We start from the raw sequence: 13,369 nt of genomic DNA on the forward strand, positions 1-13,369 counted from the left end.
TGTCTAGCCAATTCAAGAAAAGGGCTAAGAATCCAAGCACCAGGCTTTTGGATGGATCCTGGCTTATGTGAGCTGTTCTCATCCTTGCCTACATCTAAGGTTCTAGTACTAATGATTAAGTGCTAGATCTAAAGCAGGCTGGAAGCTGCCCCTCATCTCTCCCCAGGAATAGGCAGTTTCTAAAGAGCCATGAAGAGGTACCCCGTTCTCCAGGCTCTGCTCCCAGCCCTGGCATCACCACCAATTGGCTGAGGGAACTGGAGCAGTTCCTAACTTCGTGGAACCATTTCCAGTGTAGAAAAGCATCTGGGGTGGCAGGCACACTTAAGTATCCTGTGTTGATGGGATGGATAGGTGGTCAAAGAGGGGCACCAGGACAGTTATGTACATCCTGGGCTCAGTCACTGTAAGGAGGACCAATCATTTCTTGGAGCCTATAAGGGCTATGCCAATCCCATTCTCTCCCAAAAGGGACCCCAGAAACCAAGAAAGCCAAGAGCAGGCAGAAGACTATCATATATCATGCTTTTAATACAAACTTAAAAAAATCTGGAACAATAGAAACTGTACAGATTTGATCTTTTTGTTCTGTTTTTAAACTAAAATCTCTAAACACACCAACGTTCCATTCCAAAATATTGCACAACATTCTGAATACAAAACCCTTGATTGTATTCCTCCTTCACTAAAGAAAAGTTCATGACCCTGCTCCCCGGGCTCCTCTCCAGGCGTGCCTCAATGCCCCCTTCCCATCCCTAGGGAGAAAACTAGAGAATCTACAACTCACTGCATTGAGAAAAAGACATCATTCTGGACTAACAGTTTCCATTCTTCACGAGATAATCCACCTTTTGATTTGTTCCTGGGAAAGAGGGATAGACAGAGGATGGGGAAAGGGGAGAAAACGTTTTATTCTCCTCTTTTTTTAAAAGTTTGTTTTTCCTGAAAAAATATGTTTCTCTCATCTTTTTAAGAAAAAATCTTGAAAAGAAAAAAAGTATGTTTTTTACGTTAGAAATATACATATATTATATATACCTCTTACATTTTACAAATGTAGCAAATTATTCAATACAAACGGACACCAAAAAATGTAAAAAATAAAAAAAAAAGTTTTCCTATGAAACCAGGTAAATTAGTGCAGATTTCTGTTTTTGTTTTCTTAAAAAAAATAAAATTGAAGCAAAAATGCCTAGATTTGAGACAAGACAGACTGAACTGGGCCCAAGAGCCCAGCACTGGAGTCATGCTCCTGAACACACATTTTTCTCCATATTTCAAAAGACACAAAGGGGTTGGCCTCCCCCCTCTCCCTACATGTGAGCAACAAGCTGACCTGGTGCGGGTGGGCACCTGTGTGTATGGATGGGAGGGCTAGAAGGGGACATAAGGCAGTATCCAACCTTTCCCAGAGAGAAGCTATCTGCTGGGCCTGTCACCTGTGTGGGAGCCGGGGACAAGGGAAAGGGTGGCCGAGACTGGGCTAGCTCCTGAGAAGTCTAGGGGAACAGATGGTGCTGGGCTGGGAAGCCAGGGGATTGCCTGCCAAGGGAGGTAGAGCTGGTGCCTACTGCAGGGAGAGGAGGCTGGCAGTGCCGGCCTGGGTTGGACCCACTGCCATAGCAGTTGCCTACTTGGGGTCCCTGGGTAGGATGGAGTGAGTGTGGTGCCAGGGGCTTTGGTCATGAGACCCTGATTCCAAGTGCCCCACTTTAGAAAAAGTTCATGACCCTGCTCCCTTGGCTCCTGTCCATGCTTGCCTGGCCTCCTAGGGTGTGAGGAACAAGCCCTCTCCTGGCAGCAGCAGAAGAGCAAGCACTCTCCTATGATCCAATGCATCACCTGGGAGTGCTGAATCCCTGTCAGGACACCACTCCTCACAGCATCAAGGTTGGGGTTGGGTCAGGGCTGTGAGAGGTGATGGCAAGAGGTACGGAGAAACTCTCAACCTGGCAGGGGCACAAATGCACTCAAATAACGCCTCCAACCAAGAGACCTAAAGTCTCAACTCCAGGCTCAGGGCTGCCCCACACAGACACTAACGCCAAAATCCCATTCTGCCTCCCTGCCCACCCCTAAGGGTGCTCAGGTGAGCAGCTCTCACTGAGCTAAGGTCATACAACAGGAGGGTTGAAGTCCAGGGACTTCTCATAGGCATCAAGGGCTTGGGTATTCCCTCTGCCCTTCAAAGCTAACCTTTTTTTTTTTTTTTGGTCAAAAACAAAAGTGCAGATCCCTCCACGTCTGCAAACCAGTTCCTTCTGCAGTGCTTTCTACAGGAGTGTCTCAGGCTCAGCCACAGTGGTGTCATGCCGCCACGAACATCGCCCTGCAAAAGGACTACCAATACCCCTAGCCTATTCCCCAGCCTCACACATAAAGAAGCACTTGTTGCAACCCAGAATCACATGCAGAAGGGAAGTTTCACATGGCTTGGAATCCTTTAAAAAAGGACAGCAAACCAAATACACACATACACACACACCCCTCCCTACCCACAACCTCTGGCCTGGGGAAGAAGGGGCCACATGAGGGAAAGAAAGGCCATATGCATCGATGGCCAGGTGGCCAGGGCCATGGTGATGGTCTGGGACTGGAGGGAATGGTAGGGTGGGGCCACAGGACAGAGATGAAAGCAGTTCCACTAGACAAATGCTAACTTCCCTGTAGTCACAGACATCAGCTCTAAGGAGAGGGTGTCAAGTGGCCAGCTGGTAGCTAGCTCCCTGTGGCCCAGCCTGAAAGGGAGCAGGGACTGGGGTCAGACCTATTCAGGTGGCGGGGCCCGAGAAGGCCTGCTGAGGTTGGAAGGCTTTGAGTGCAAGGATAGCTGGGTGACAGAGGCAGTGACATGAGCCAGCCTCTCCTTGTTTCAGGGAGGATTAGGCTTCAGCTGCAGCTCTTCCTTCCCTGTGAGCTTGGACACACCAATCCTAAACCAGGAGTGTGAAGGAGGTAGGGAGGAGCAGGGAGCAGCAATTCACATCTGGACCATTCTTAGCACAGGAAGCCACTCATTAAAGATGTTATATAGAAAACTACATGTAAGAAGAAGAAAAAAAAAGAAATATAAAACCCAAACCAACCAAATAAATCACAGGCCAGTGGGCGAGCAGTAGGGGGTGAGTAAAACACACTTCGGTGCTTTGTGGGGCCCTCCCATTCCATGCCTGGACCGCATTTTTTCTAGAAGTGAGAGTGAGAAGATTGAAAATCTTTTTGTACATTTTTCTTTTCCTTGTTTTGACCTTTCCTTTCCTTTCTCTTTTCTGTGGTCTTGGGTGCTCCTGACCCTAGGGGCACGTAGATGGTCAGTTGGCCAGCACCACGGGCTGGAACGGCTGGCTGGGATACTGCATGGTGTTCAGGTTGTAGCTGAGGCCTTCCACGAAGGGCGTCTTCTCCAGGAAGAGGCTGTTGGCACCACCTCCAAATACCTGGGCCATGTCAAAGCTGCTGGTGTTGCAGGTGCCAGCCCCACTGCCTCCAAAAGGGCCTGTGGTGCCACTGCCCTGGCCCTCGGCCCCATCAAAGAATAGGCTTGGTGAGCCACCACCGTTGTACACAAACTCCTTGGCATTGGGCGAGAGCTGGGATTGAGGGGCTGGGTTGGCCGTGATGAAGTTCAGTGAATGCATAGACAGAGAGAGGCTCTTGTGCTTCAGCAGGCTGTTGGTGGGTGAGCGAGCCATGCGAGGCTGCTGTGGTGGCTGCTGGCCACCCACCCCACTGCTGGCTACACCCCCACCACTTGCTGCCCCGCCCCCCTTCTTCATCTTAGTGGAGCCAAATTTGGTGGCAGCGAAGGAGGCGGTGGTGAAAGTGATGGGCTGGGCAGAGCGGGGAATGAAGGTGGGGCTGGGTGACTGGCCAAAGGATGGTGATGGGGAGTTGGACAGAGAGCTGTCCTGGCTGCCAATGGGCACAAATACCTGGGCATCAGGGTTGAAGCTGCTCTTGATCTCCTTGTCCAGCTCTGGGGCACCACAGCCCTCACTGTCATCCAGGTACAGCACTTTCACAGCTCCCTTCTCGCCAATCTGATAGGACACTTCAAAGGGATCAATCCAGACGCTCAGCTCCTCAGGCACATTGGCCCGCACATCTTCTACTGCTAGGCCACTCCGCTTGGCAGCCAGCTCTACCACAGGGTCCACCATCTCCCCAATGTGAACACAGCGGAAGCCAGAGCCCTTCAGTGGCTTCTCAGGGTACCAGTGGCCTTCATATTTCTTTTTCAAAAGCCGCTCTAGCTCTTCCCCAAACAGGTCTGCCCGGCGCCGGGGCAGCTTGTTGTACAAGTAGGAGATGATGAAGTTCAGGGCCACTTTGATTTCTAGCTGCATGGTCCTTTCCTAGGCAGAGAATCAGGACAGCGCACGTGCACAGCCTTGGGCTCCAGACGGCTCTGGGAAATGAGGATAGGCACCATGAGAAGATATGCAGAAAGCTGGTGGTAATCAATAGCTAAGGATAGAAGAAAAGCACCAACTTTGGATCACACAGACCCAGAAGCTTATTTCTGCCCTACCAGTGACTGTGGGCCCTAGTTTCCTCACTAGTAACAAGAGGCTATCATGAAGTTTAGTTCAAGATATAAACTGCCTCACAATGTACCTGGCAATTAAAAGCTAATTGATAAAGTTAGCTACTATTTTTTTTTTTTTTTTGAGACAGAGTTTTGTTCTTGTTACCCAGGCTGGAGTGCAATGGCGCGATCTCGGCTCACTGCAACCTCCGCCTCCTGCGTTCAAGCAATTCTCCTGCCTCAGCCTCCAGAGTAGCTGGGATTACAGGCGTGCGCCACCATGCCCAGCTAATTTTTTGTATTTTTAGTAGAGACGGTGTTTCACCTTGTGAAACACCTTGTGATTGAGATGGTCTCGATCTCTTGACCTCGTGATCCAGCTGCCTTGGCCTCCCAAAGTGCTGGGATTATAGGCGTGAGCCACCACGCCTGGCCCAGTTAGCTACTATTTTTAAGTAATTCTAAACAAATAGGGAAGCTGTGTTTTCCACCATCTTGAGAATTCAGGTCACTGTATGAATGACACTGAAAAAATCAAGTCCTTAAATCAGGTGAAGAGAAGGCTCTTGCTGTCTCGACAATATCTTAGTATAAGTCATGCTCCCAAACTGTCAGACTAAGATGTAAATTTAAAATCTTTGGTTGTCCTCCTTAAATGAAAAGGGATACAGGTCACTGTACAGAAAGGAGCACTGCCAATTTTTCACTGGGGACCTGGACTCCAGTCACATCCATGTGTCATCATGGGCTCCATGGGTGTGTATGCTGTCTGGCTCAGTCCAGGTTTGCAGAACTGATTTAAGAACTCCACAGAGGGCCAGGTGCGGTGGAGCTGAGATCGCGGCAGTGAGCCAAGATCGCGCCATTGCACTCCAGCCTGGGTAACAAGAGCGAAACTCCATCTCAAAACAAAAAACAAAACAAACAAAAAAAGAACTCCACAGAGGCTGGGTGCTGTGGCTCACGCCTGTAATCCTAGCACTTTGGGAGGCCAAGGTGGGTGATTCACCTGAGGTCAGGAGTTCAAGACCAGCCTGGCCATCATGGTGAAACCCCATCTTAAAAAAAAAAAAGAACCCCACAGAATGGGCCGGGCGCCATGGCTCATGCCCGTAATCTGAACACCACTCTGGGAGGCCGAGGCAGGTGAATTACCTGAGGTCAGGAGTTGAGGACCAGCCTGGCCAACATGGTGAAACCCTGTCTCTACTAAAAAATACAAAAACTGGCTGGATGCAGTAGCTCATGCTTGCAATCCCAGCACTTTGGGAGGCCGAGGCGGGTGGATCACCTGAGGTCAGGAGTTCAAGGCCAGCCTGGCAAACATGGTGAAACCCATCTCTACTAAAAATACAAAAAAAATTAGCTGGGTATGGTGACAAACGCTTGCAATCCCAGCTACTCAGGAGGCTGAGGCAGGAGAATCACCTGAACCCTCCGGGAGGCGGAGTTTGTACCATTGCACTCCAGGCTGGGCAACAGGGTGAGATTTTGTCTTGAAAAAAAAAAAAAAAAAAAAATTAGCCGGGTATGGTGGCGGGCACCTGTAATCCCTGCTACTTGGGAGGCTGAGACAGGAGAATTGCTTGAACCTGGGAGGCAGAGGTTGTAGTGAGCCGAGATCATGCCATTGCTCCAGCCTAGGCAACAAGAGCAAAACTCTGTCTCAAAAAAAAGAAAAGAGCATGAGCCCCAGGAAAAAGGCAAGACCTGTCACAACCAGAGATGTGGACCAACAAGGGAAGTGCTCACTGGAGGCTGCCCCAGGGAAGCAGAGGACAGGAGTGGGAATCTCTGTAGTTTCTGGTGAGAGTGTAAGTGATGAGGGTGGCAGAGGAAAGAAATTTTCCATCACCCTGCAGCCTCCAGCAGGGACCCATCATCACTCAGTCTCCCAGAGACTGTCTGACCACCTGTCCTCGGCATCAGATCAGATTTATCAAGTGTTTGGAGATGCTTAGAGAAAAGGCAGCCCAAGATAAACACCAGATTGTTATTTTGGGATTCTCTCACAGTCAGATCCCACTGAGGTCAAAAAGGTTTATTCCCTCAGCCTGAGCCAGCCTCATGTCTCAGGAAGATGATCTGTAAGGTCCTGTGAGCCTGTGATCCTAATCTCATTTTCTCCAAAAGGGCAACTCCAGGGTTCATGCTGGGGTAGAAACTGAACTGAAAGAACTGGCTCTGAGGGGAGGCAGAACCAGAACATGCTCTTAGCCAGACCTCTGGGCAACGCTGTACTGCTGAGCTAAGCACAGAGACATGACTGTTCCATGATCTGTCAAGGGCATCTTCTGTCCTGTTAAAGATTCCAGGCTGGATCTTGATTCAAATCCTTTCTGGATCCAGTTTGAAGTACCCAGGTGCTAATTTCAGGCTTGGGGATTTGGAGTTTTCTAAACACCCACCCCAACACATTTCCCTGTAATTCTCAGGCCTGGGCCCATGGCTTTTAAGGGGCATTTTAACTTAATTTATTTATCTATTTATTTATTTTGAGACTGAGTCTCATTCTATTGCTCAGGCTGGAGTGCAGTGGCATGATCTCAGCTCACTGCAACCTCCGCATCCTGAGTTCAAGCGATTCGCCCACCTCAGCCTCCCGAGTAGCTGGGATTACAGGCACATGCTACCATATCTGGCTAATTTTTGTATTTTCAGTAGAGATGGGGTTTCACCATGTTGGCCAGGCTGGTCTCCAGCTCCTGGTCTCAGGTGATCCACTCGCTTCAGCCTCCCGAAGTGCTGGGATTACAGGTTGAGCCACCATGCCTGGCCTAATTTTATTTTTTTTAATTTTTATGTAGAGATGGGGTTTGGCCATGTTGCCCAGGCTGTTCTTGAACTAACGTGTTCAAGCCATCCATATGCCTCAGCCTCAAATGTCTATTCATGATCAACACAGATCAATTTCAGGACTTTTTTGGGCTTTAAAAAGTAATCATAATAAAAAGAATAAAGGGCTTTCGGTTTATGAGGATCAGGCTCATCAGTAGATACAAAGCTAGCCACCAGAACCATGGGCCTTCTCTCAGGAATGGAAGTCTGAAAGGGCCACATGGTCCATAGATGTGTCAAACATGAAGCAGACTAAAAAGTTGTGAAGAGACAGGTGTGGTGGCTCATACCTGTAATCCCAGCACTTTGGGAGGCCAAGGCAAGTGGATCACTTGAGGTCAGGAATTCAACAACAGCCTGGCCAACATGGCGAAATCCCATCTCTACTAAAAACACAAAAATTAGCCAAGCATGTACCTGTAATCCCACTACTCGGGAGGCTGAGGCAGGAGAATCACTTGAACCTGCGAGGCAGAGGCTGCAGTAAGCTGAAGTGGAGCTACTGCACTCCAGCCTGGGTGACGGTGAGATTCTGCCTCCCAACCCCCCCAAAAAAAAGCTGTGAGGAAAGTTGATACTGGTTGTCCAGAATGGAACCTGGTGTTAAAGACAGTATTTCCAAATACTGTCTAAAAGTATTTGATTCCAAATACTGTTTGAAATCTAAAACAGACTGAAGTCAACCTATGATATCTCTCTCCCAAGGCACCATGTGGCCTCTTAAAATACACCTCTTGGTGTTACACTGAGAGCAAAGAGCTTCTACACCTTTCTAGGCCTCCAAAAACCTGGCTGAATAATTGCCTTCCAAGTTAACTACCCTGAACAGTTCAGCCTCAAAATGGGAGCATTTTAAATGCAGGACAAAGTCATTGGGAAATAAGCCTCCCACCCCAAAATACAATAGAACCACTGTCATCAGCCCTGCCTAGCTAACCATTTTCTGCAGCATAAGCAAATAAAGCTGCACACCAGTTTATACCTCGGTGATCTTGCCGCACAAATAAGGAAGTATATAATGCCACCTTTGCCTCTTTAATTAGAGAACAGGCCAGACCAGATGGCTGTGGGGTGGAACCTTACAAAAATGATGGACAACCAGAATGAGATTTTCTGCTCTATCAGCTCAGGCTCTAATTTTGACTGCAAGAAGCTTATGGAGCAGAGGATTAAAGCACTGGTGCTAGCTTGTCTTTAGCTAAAGATAGGAGTGGCCATTCAGTGGAGTTTGTTCATTTTTTAAAAAGCTATGAACAAATTCTAGAGCTTACATATAAAATATTTATGGAAGTATATTAAGATTAGAAAACTTAGAAATAACTACCTGTCAATAACGGGAACAAGTAAAGGGATTCATTAAGCGACTGCAGAGGACATTGAGATCTTTTCCAACCCCAATGTAGGCACAAATGGCCAAAAAGGGAGCAAAAGGATAAAAACGATGAGGTGTTTAATAACAGCAAATCTTGGCCAGGCACAGTGGCTCACGCCTATAATCCCAGCACTTTGGGAGGCCAAGGTGGGTAGATCATGAGGTCAAGAGATCGAGACCATCCTGGTCAACAGGATGAAACCCCATCTCTACTAAAAATACAAAAATTAGCTGGGCATGGTGGCGCACGCCTGTAGTCCCAGCTACTCGGGAGGCTGAGGCAGGAGAATTGCTTGAACCCAGAAGGCAGAGGTTTCGGTGAGCCGAGATCGTGCCATTGCACTCCAGTCTGGGTAACCACAGCGAAAACTCCATCTCAAAAAAAAACCAAAAAACAAAACAAAACAAAAAAACAGCAAATCTCCCTTTTGTCAACCTATTAAAAAAAGCGGCCGGGCATGGTGGCTCAAGCCTGTAATCCCAGCACTTTGGGAGGCCAAGGCGGGTGGATCACGAGGTCAAGAGATCGAGACCATCCTGGTCAACAAGGTGAAACTCCGTATCTACTAAAAATACAAAAAATTAGCTGGGCATGGTGGCACGTGCCTGTAATCCCAGCTACTCAGGAGGCTGAGGCAGGAGAATTGCCTGAATCCAGGAGGCGGAGGTTGCAGTGAGCAGAGATTGCGCCATTGCACTCCAGCCTGGTTAACAAGAGTGAAACTCCGTCTCAAAAAAGAAAAAGAAAAAAAAAATGTGAGGAAGGTGTGTGCGCGCGCGGGCGCATGCATGTTCTACTGTCAGAGTGAAGGAAGTTCTCCCCACCCCCACCCCGAGACAGACTCTTGCTCTGTTGCCCAGAGCTGGTTCAAGCGATTCTCCTATCTCAGCCTCCTGAGTAGCTGGGGTTACAGGCGTGTGCCACTATGCCCAGCTAATTTTTGTATTTTTAGTAGAGCAGGGTGGTTTCACCATGTTGGCCAGGCTGGTCTCGAACTCCCAAGCTAGTGATCCGCCTGCCTCCGCTTCCCAAAGTGCTGCAATTACAGGTGTGAGCCACCGCTCGCAGCTGGAAGATTTTTTAAAAGACAATTGTGTTTCAAAGAAGTAACGGAGGAATACCGGTGATGGAATCCACTGAGCCCCAAACTCAGAAAGATATTCAGACACCTCTAAGCCTTAACCCGCAAACTGTCCTACAATGAAGGACTACGGGACTCAACTGAGTAGGTGTCACAGACCGGGTGGATGCGAGTGCCCTGGCGCTGCCCGGGGAGTGAGAGCAGGCAGTTCCTCTTTTTAGTGAGACCCAGGATCCGCCCCAACTCGCTGGTCCCAAGGGCAGCGGCCCAGAAGGGCGAGTGTGAGATGAAAGGCTTCCAGGACTGATGCTGACTGACTACACCACCACTCCCAGTCTCACATCATCTCCCCTAAACATAGACTGGTCAACCCTAGGTCTGACTACAAGGCCCCTTTCGGCTAAGAAGATCCTTTCTAGGGCACTCCATATTCCTCAGGAGCCAGGAAAACTCCAGTCAACCCCAAAGTAGGTGGGGAGGCCGGCGGTGAGGGCCCGCTCTGCACTCTGGGAGTTGTAGTCCTCGAACGCCTCCGGACCCGGCGGCAGCGAGTGACCTACTTTCTCTGCACACTACACTTCCCTGAGTACTTTGTGAAGGCCTAACTGGCTGCATTACGCATGCCCGGTAATGGGAGCTGACCGAGGGTCGGACAGCCCAGGAAAAGTTTCCGATGCACATGCGCACTGTGGCTGCCGGCGCCCCCTCCCATCGCCTAATACATTTCATATAGATTCTACCCAGAAGGCCTACTCCCCGTATTGTATGGCCCCACTACATCCTCTAGGCTTTACGAGAGCCTAACTTTCCCACCTTTCCTTTCATCGCCTCCCATCACTGTTGAAACTAGGATCTGCTTCTGAAGAGTATTTTCTGGGTGAAGGGAGCGGGCCGGCTTAGATAAGGTCATGACCCCCTCCTCCCACCACCTTAACCGGAATTCCAGAGCCTGGGCGGTCCGTCTGGGGTTGCTGGATGGATTCAAAGGGAAACAAGCCTTTTCACTTAATGCCTAGCAGACTCAGCTCTAACACCCCAACAGCCAGTAAAGGAAAGGCAGGAATCAAACCCAGTTCTCCCGTCCTCTCGGCCAAAGAAATTTCCAGTCAAGCTGTGGGGAGGCGCCGGGCCAAGGCCAGCAGGGACCAAGCCTCACCCCATTTCTAATCCAACTCTGAGTAACCAGATCCGGGAGAGGGAAATAGGAAAAGGTTCCCAGGCAGAGAAGAAAAAAAAACTGTACACCTGACACCTGAGCATCTTCTCATACTAAGATTCTGTGTATCTCCTCCCATTGCAAGGTCTGCTCTACGACCAGACTTACCAGATCCTCAGCAAGCTCCACTACTGGGTGTTAAACCTCCTTAATCCATCCTCCTACACAAGCTTCTTTCCCCGTGCTTAATGGAAGGAATGGGGGCAGACGCCCAAGAAAGCAATAGGGTTGTTTTTCTGCTGGAAAATCAGAGATGAGGGACCCATTCCCAGGGTTCCGTGGGTGAGAAGCAGAAAAAGACCGTTTAGGTACGGAGCAGCACCAGAGACCTGGCCTCTGCCAGTACCCAAGTTGAAGCTTGCTGTGTGTGGGGTTCTGGTTTCTCCTGGGGGAGGGAGAAGGCCTGCAGGCAGTGCCTCCTCTCTGCACCCTCCTTCCCCTCCAGATTTCTGGTGGTCAAGGGCACAGTTCACCCTCCGGACAGGAGGGGAAGGAGTCTGGGGGTAGGGCTCCCACCTTACAGGCACCTTACCAAAATAACCAAAATCCATTCACTGGCACTGGTTTAAGGGGACTTTTTTTTCTGTCCAGTTTTCCCTTAAAACACTGAAGAGTATAAAGAGCTCAAGCCGAAATGGTGAACTCTGACTCAGTGGCCCAAGGACAGTCTCCACTGACCTGTTCTGTCGCCAAAGGGGGTGTCCCACCTCCACCCTTCAGGCTTCACAGAGCCAGAAATAGAGCCTATTAACAATTACCACCCCCCTTCCCTGCACATGGGAAAAGAAGCAGAAAAACAAGGCCTGGATCCCTTTCCTTCCTCGGGTTTATTTAACGGTGGGGGGAGTTACGTTTCTTTGGCGAACACGGAAGATCTAGCGAGTAGCTGGGATATAAAGAATTGGGGGAGGCGGAGAAGGGAGGAAATGCACCCCACCCAAGAGAGGGCCACTCTTGGAACTGGGAGAAAAGGGAGCTCTTGGGCACCCCAGGAGCAGAGATGGCGTGAGGAGAGGAGCAGGGAAAAGGGGGGTCTAGGGAAGAGCTGGAGGGGGAAAGAAAATGCTGGCCAGGCGGGGGAGGGGGCAGCAGCAACGTGGAGAGTCCAGCAAAGCGGGAGTGGGGCGGGATGGGAGAGGTGGTCAGGCCGGCTGGGTCTCGGGGCGGGCCCCCCGCCCACCCGCACGCCCCCCCACTCACTCACTCGGGGCTCCGCGGCGGCGGGGCACTCTGCCGGCCTCGGGGCGGCTTCTCCCTCCAGCGTGGTCCTGGGCGCGGGGCGGAGGTCTCTCTCCCTTCCTTCCCGGGTGCCGGCCGGTCGGGGACCAAAGTCCTTTTCGTCGTTGAGGGTTGGGGACGAAGCAGGGGGCTATGGGCTAGGAATCGCAAGAATTTCTTTCAGCTCTTAGGAGGTCGGGCTCGGCGGCGTGGGGACGGAGATCAGGCGGACGGACCAGCGGCGACGGCGCGGGGATGGCGGACTGGAGGGTGGTTCGTGTCGCGGAACGGAAGACGGTCTGGGCTGTCGCCGACGGGCGGTCCTGCCCTTCTGGCCCCGCGCCGCCCGAGCCCGAGTGAGTGTCCCCAATAACAACCCACACCTTCCCGCGCCCTGTCCCGAAGTGAGCAAAGTCAATGAAAAGTTTCACCCTTAGCAACCCTGCGCACGGATCCGGCTTCCCCACCCCTGCGTGATGCGTCCCTCCGCCCTGCAGGGGCGGGGCCGGAGCCCGGCCGGGACTACTTGCCAGCCCCCCCCCTAGCGCCTCAGCCTGCTGGTACCGCGCGGAGCCATTCCTCGCCCCCTTGGTGCACGCGGACCCTTACTCGTTTCGGCTCCCGCCTTTCCCTCCCGTCACAGCGACGCGCCGCTCTCCTTTTTATTTCCACGCCACACTCTGAACTTGTGCGCGTCGTGTGAGGTGTTCTCCCTGAGGACAGGCGCTCCGAGAGGGCTGAGGGCGGCCTGAGGCCAGATTGCTCCCAGGCCGGACACAGTGCTTTCTTTAGTTGTTTGAGGGACGAGTGTCACGGGGGAAGGAACGGAGTCACCAGACCCTCCGGGAACTTCCCAGCTGACTCCTTCGCCCTGCACCTGCCTCAGCGTACACGGTTCGGAACTTTGCCCGAGCCATTTCCCGGGGCCTTCCTCCAGCTCCGGGTGTTTGGCCCTGCCCGCGGCGCTCGTATCGCCCCAGTTACGGCTTCCGCGGAGGGGGAGCTCAGGGGACAGTCGCCTCGTGCCTCCTCGGGGTACTCAATGTCGAAAGAAGGGCAGGGGGACCTCTGGGACCTGAGCCGCGCTGTGCGGGAGGAAGAGGCGAGGACTAGGC

The 13,369-nt window shown here is 51.2% G+C and overlaps 1 protein-coding gene across 4 annotated transcripts; it reads right to left on the reverse strand.

Annotated features, from left to right (window-relative positions):
• Window positions 1-511: 511 nt before the first annotated feature.
• On the reverse strand, window positions 512-12,660 carry TOB2 (transducer of ERBB2, 2). 4 transcript variants are annotated; one of them, XM_002743806.7, is made up of 2 exons: window positions 12,241-12,660; window positions 512-4,408 (listed from the first exon to the last, which is right to left on the reverse strand). In XM_002743806.7, the coding sequence occupies exon 2, from the start codon at window positions 4,344-4,346 to the stop codon at window positions 3,312-3,314; it is 1,035 nt and encodes a 344-aa protein (XP_002743852.1). In that variant the 5' UTR covers window positions 4,347-4,408; window positions 12,241-12,660; the 3' UTR covers window positions 512-3,311. The 4 variants fall into 4 exon arrangements, with proteins under 4 accessions (XP_002743852.1, XP_008977858.1, XP_035122698.1 ...); XM_008979610.5 differs by having other exon boundaries at window positions 12,237-12,660; XM_035266807.3 differs by lacking the exon at window positions 12,241-12,660 and adding an exon at window positions 11,145-11,203.
• Between the last annotated feature and the right edge of the window lie 709 nt (window positions 12,661-13,369).

The sequence above is a fragment of the Callithrix jacchus genome, chromosome 1 (genome assembly GCF_049354715.1).
Source record: "Callithrix jacchus isolate 240 chromosome 1, calJac240_pri, whole genome shotgun sequence".
Classification (NCBI taxonomy): domain Eukaryota; kingdom Metazoa; phylum Chordata; class Mammalia; order Primates; family Cebidae; genus Callithrix; species Callithrix jacchus.

Coding starts and splice junctions, on each gene's coding strand:
- TOB2 (XM_002743806.7), bottom strand. CDS start 4,346: ATGCAGCTAGAAATCAAAGTGGCCCTGAACTTCATCATCTCCTACTTG.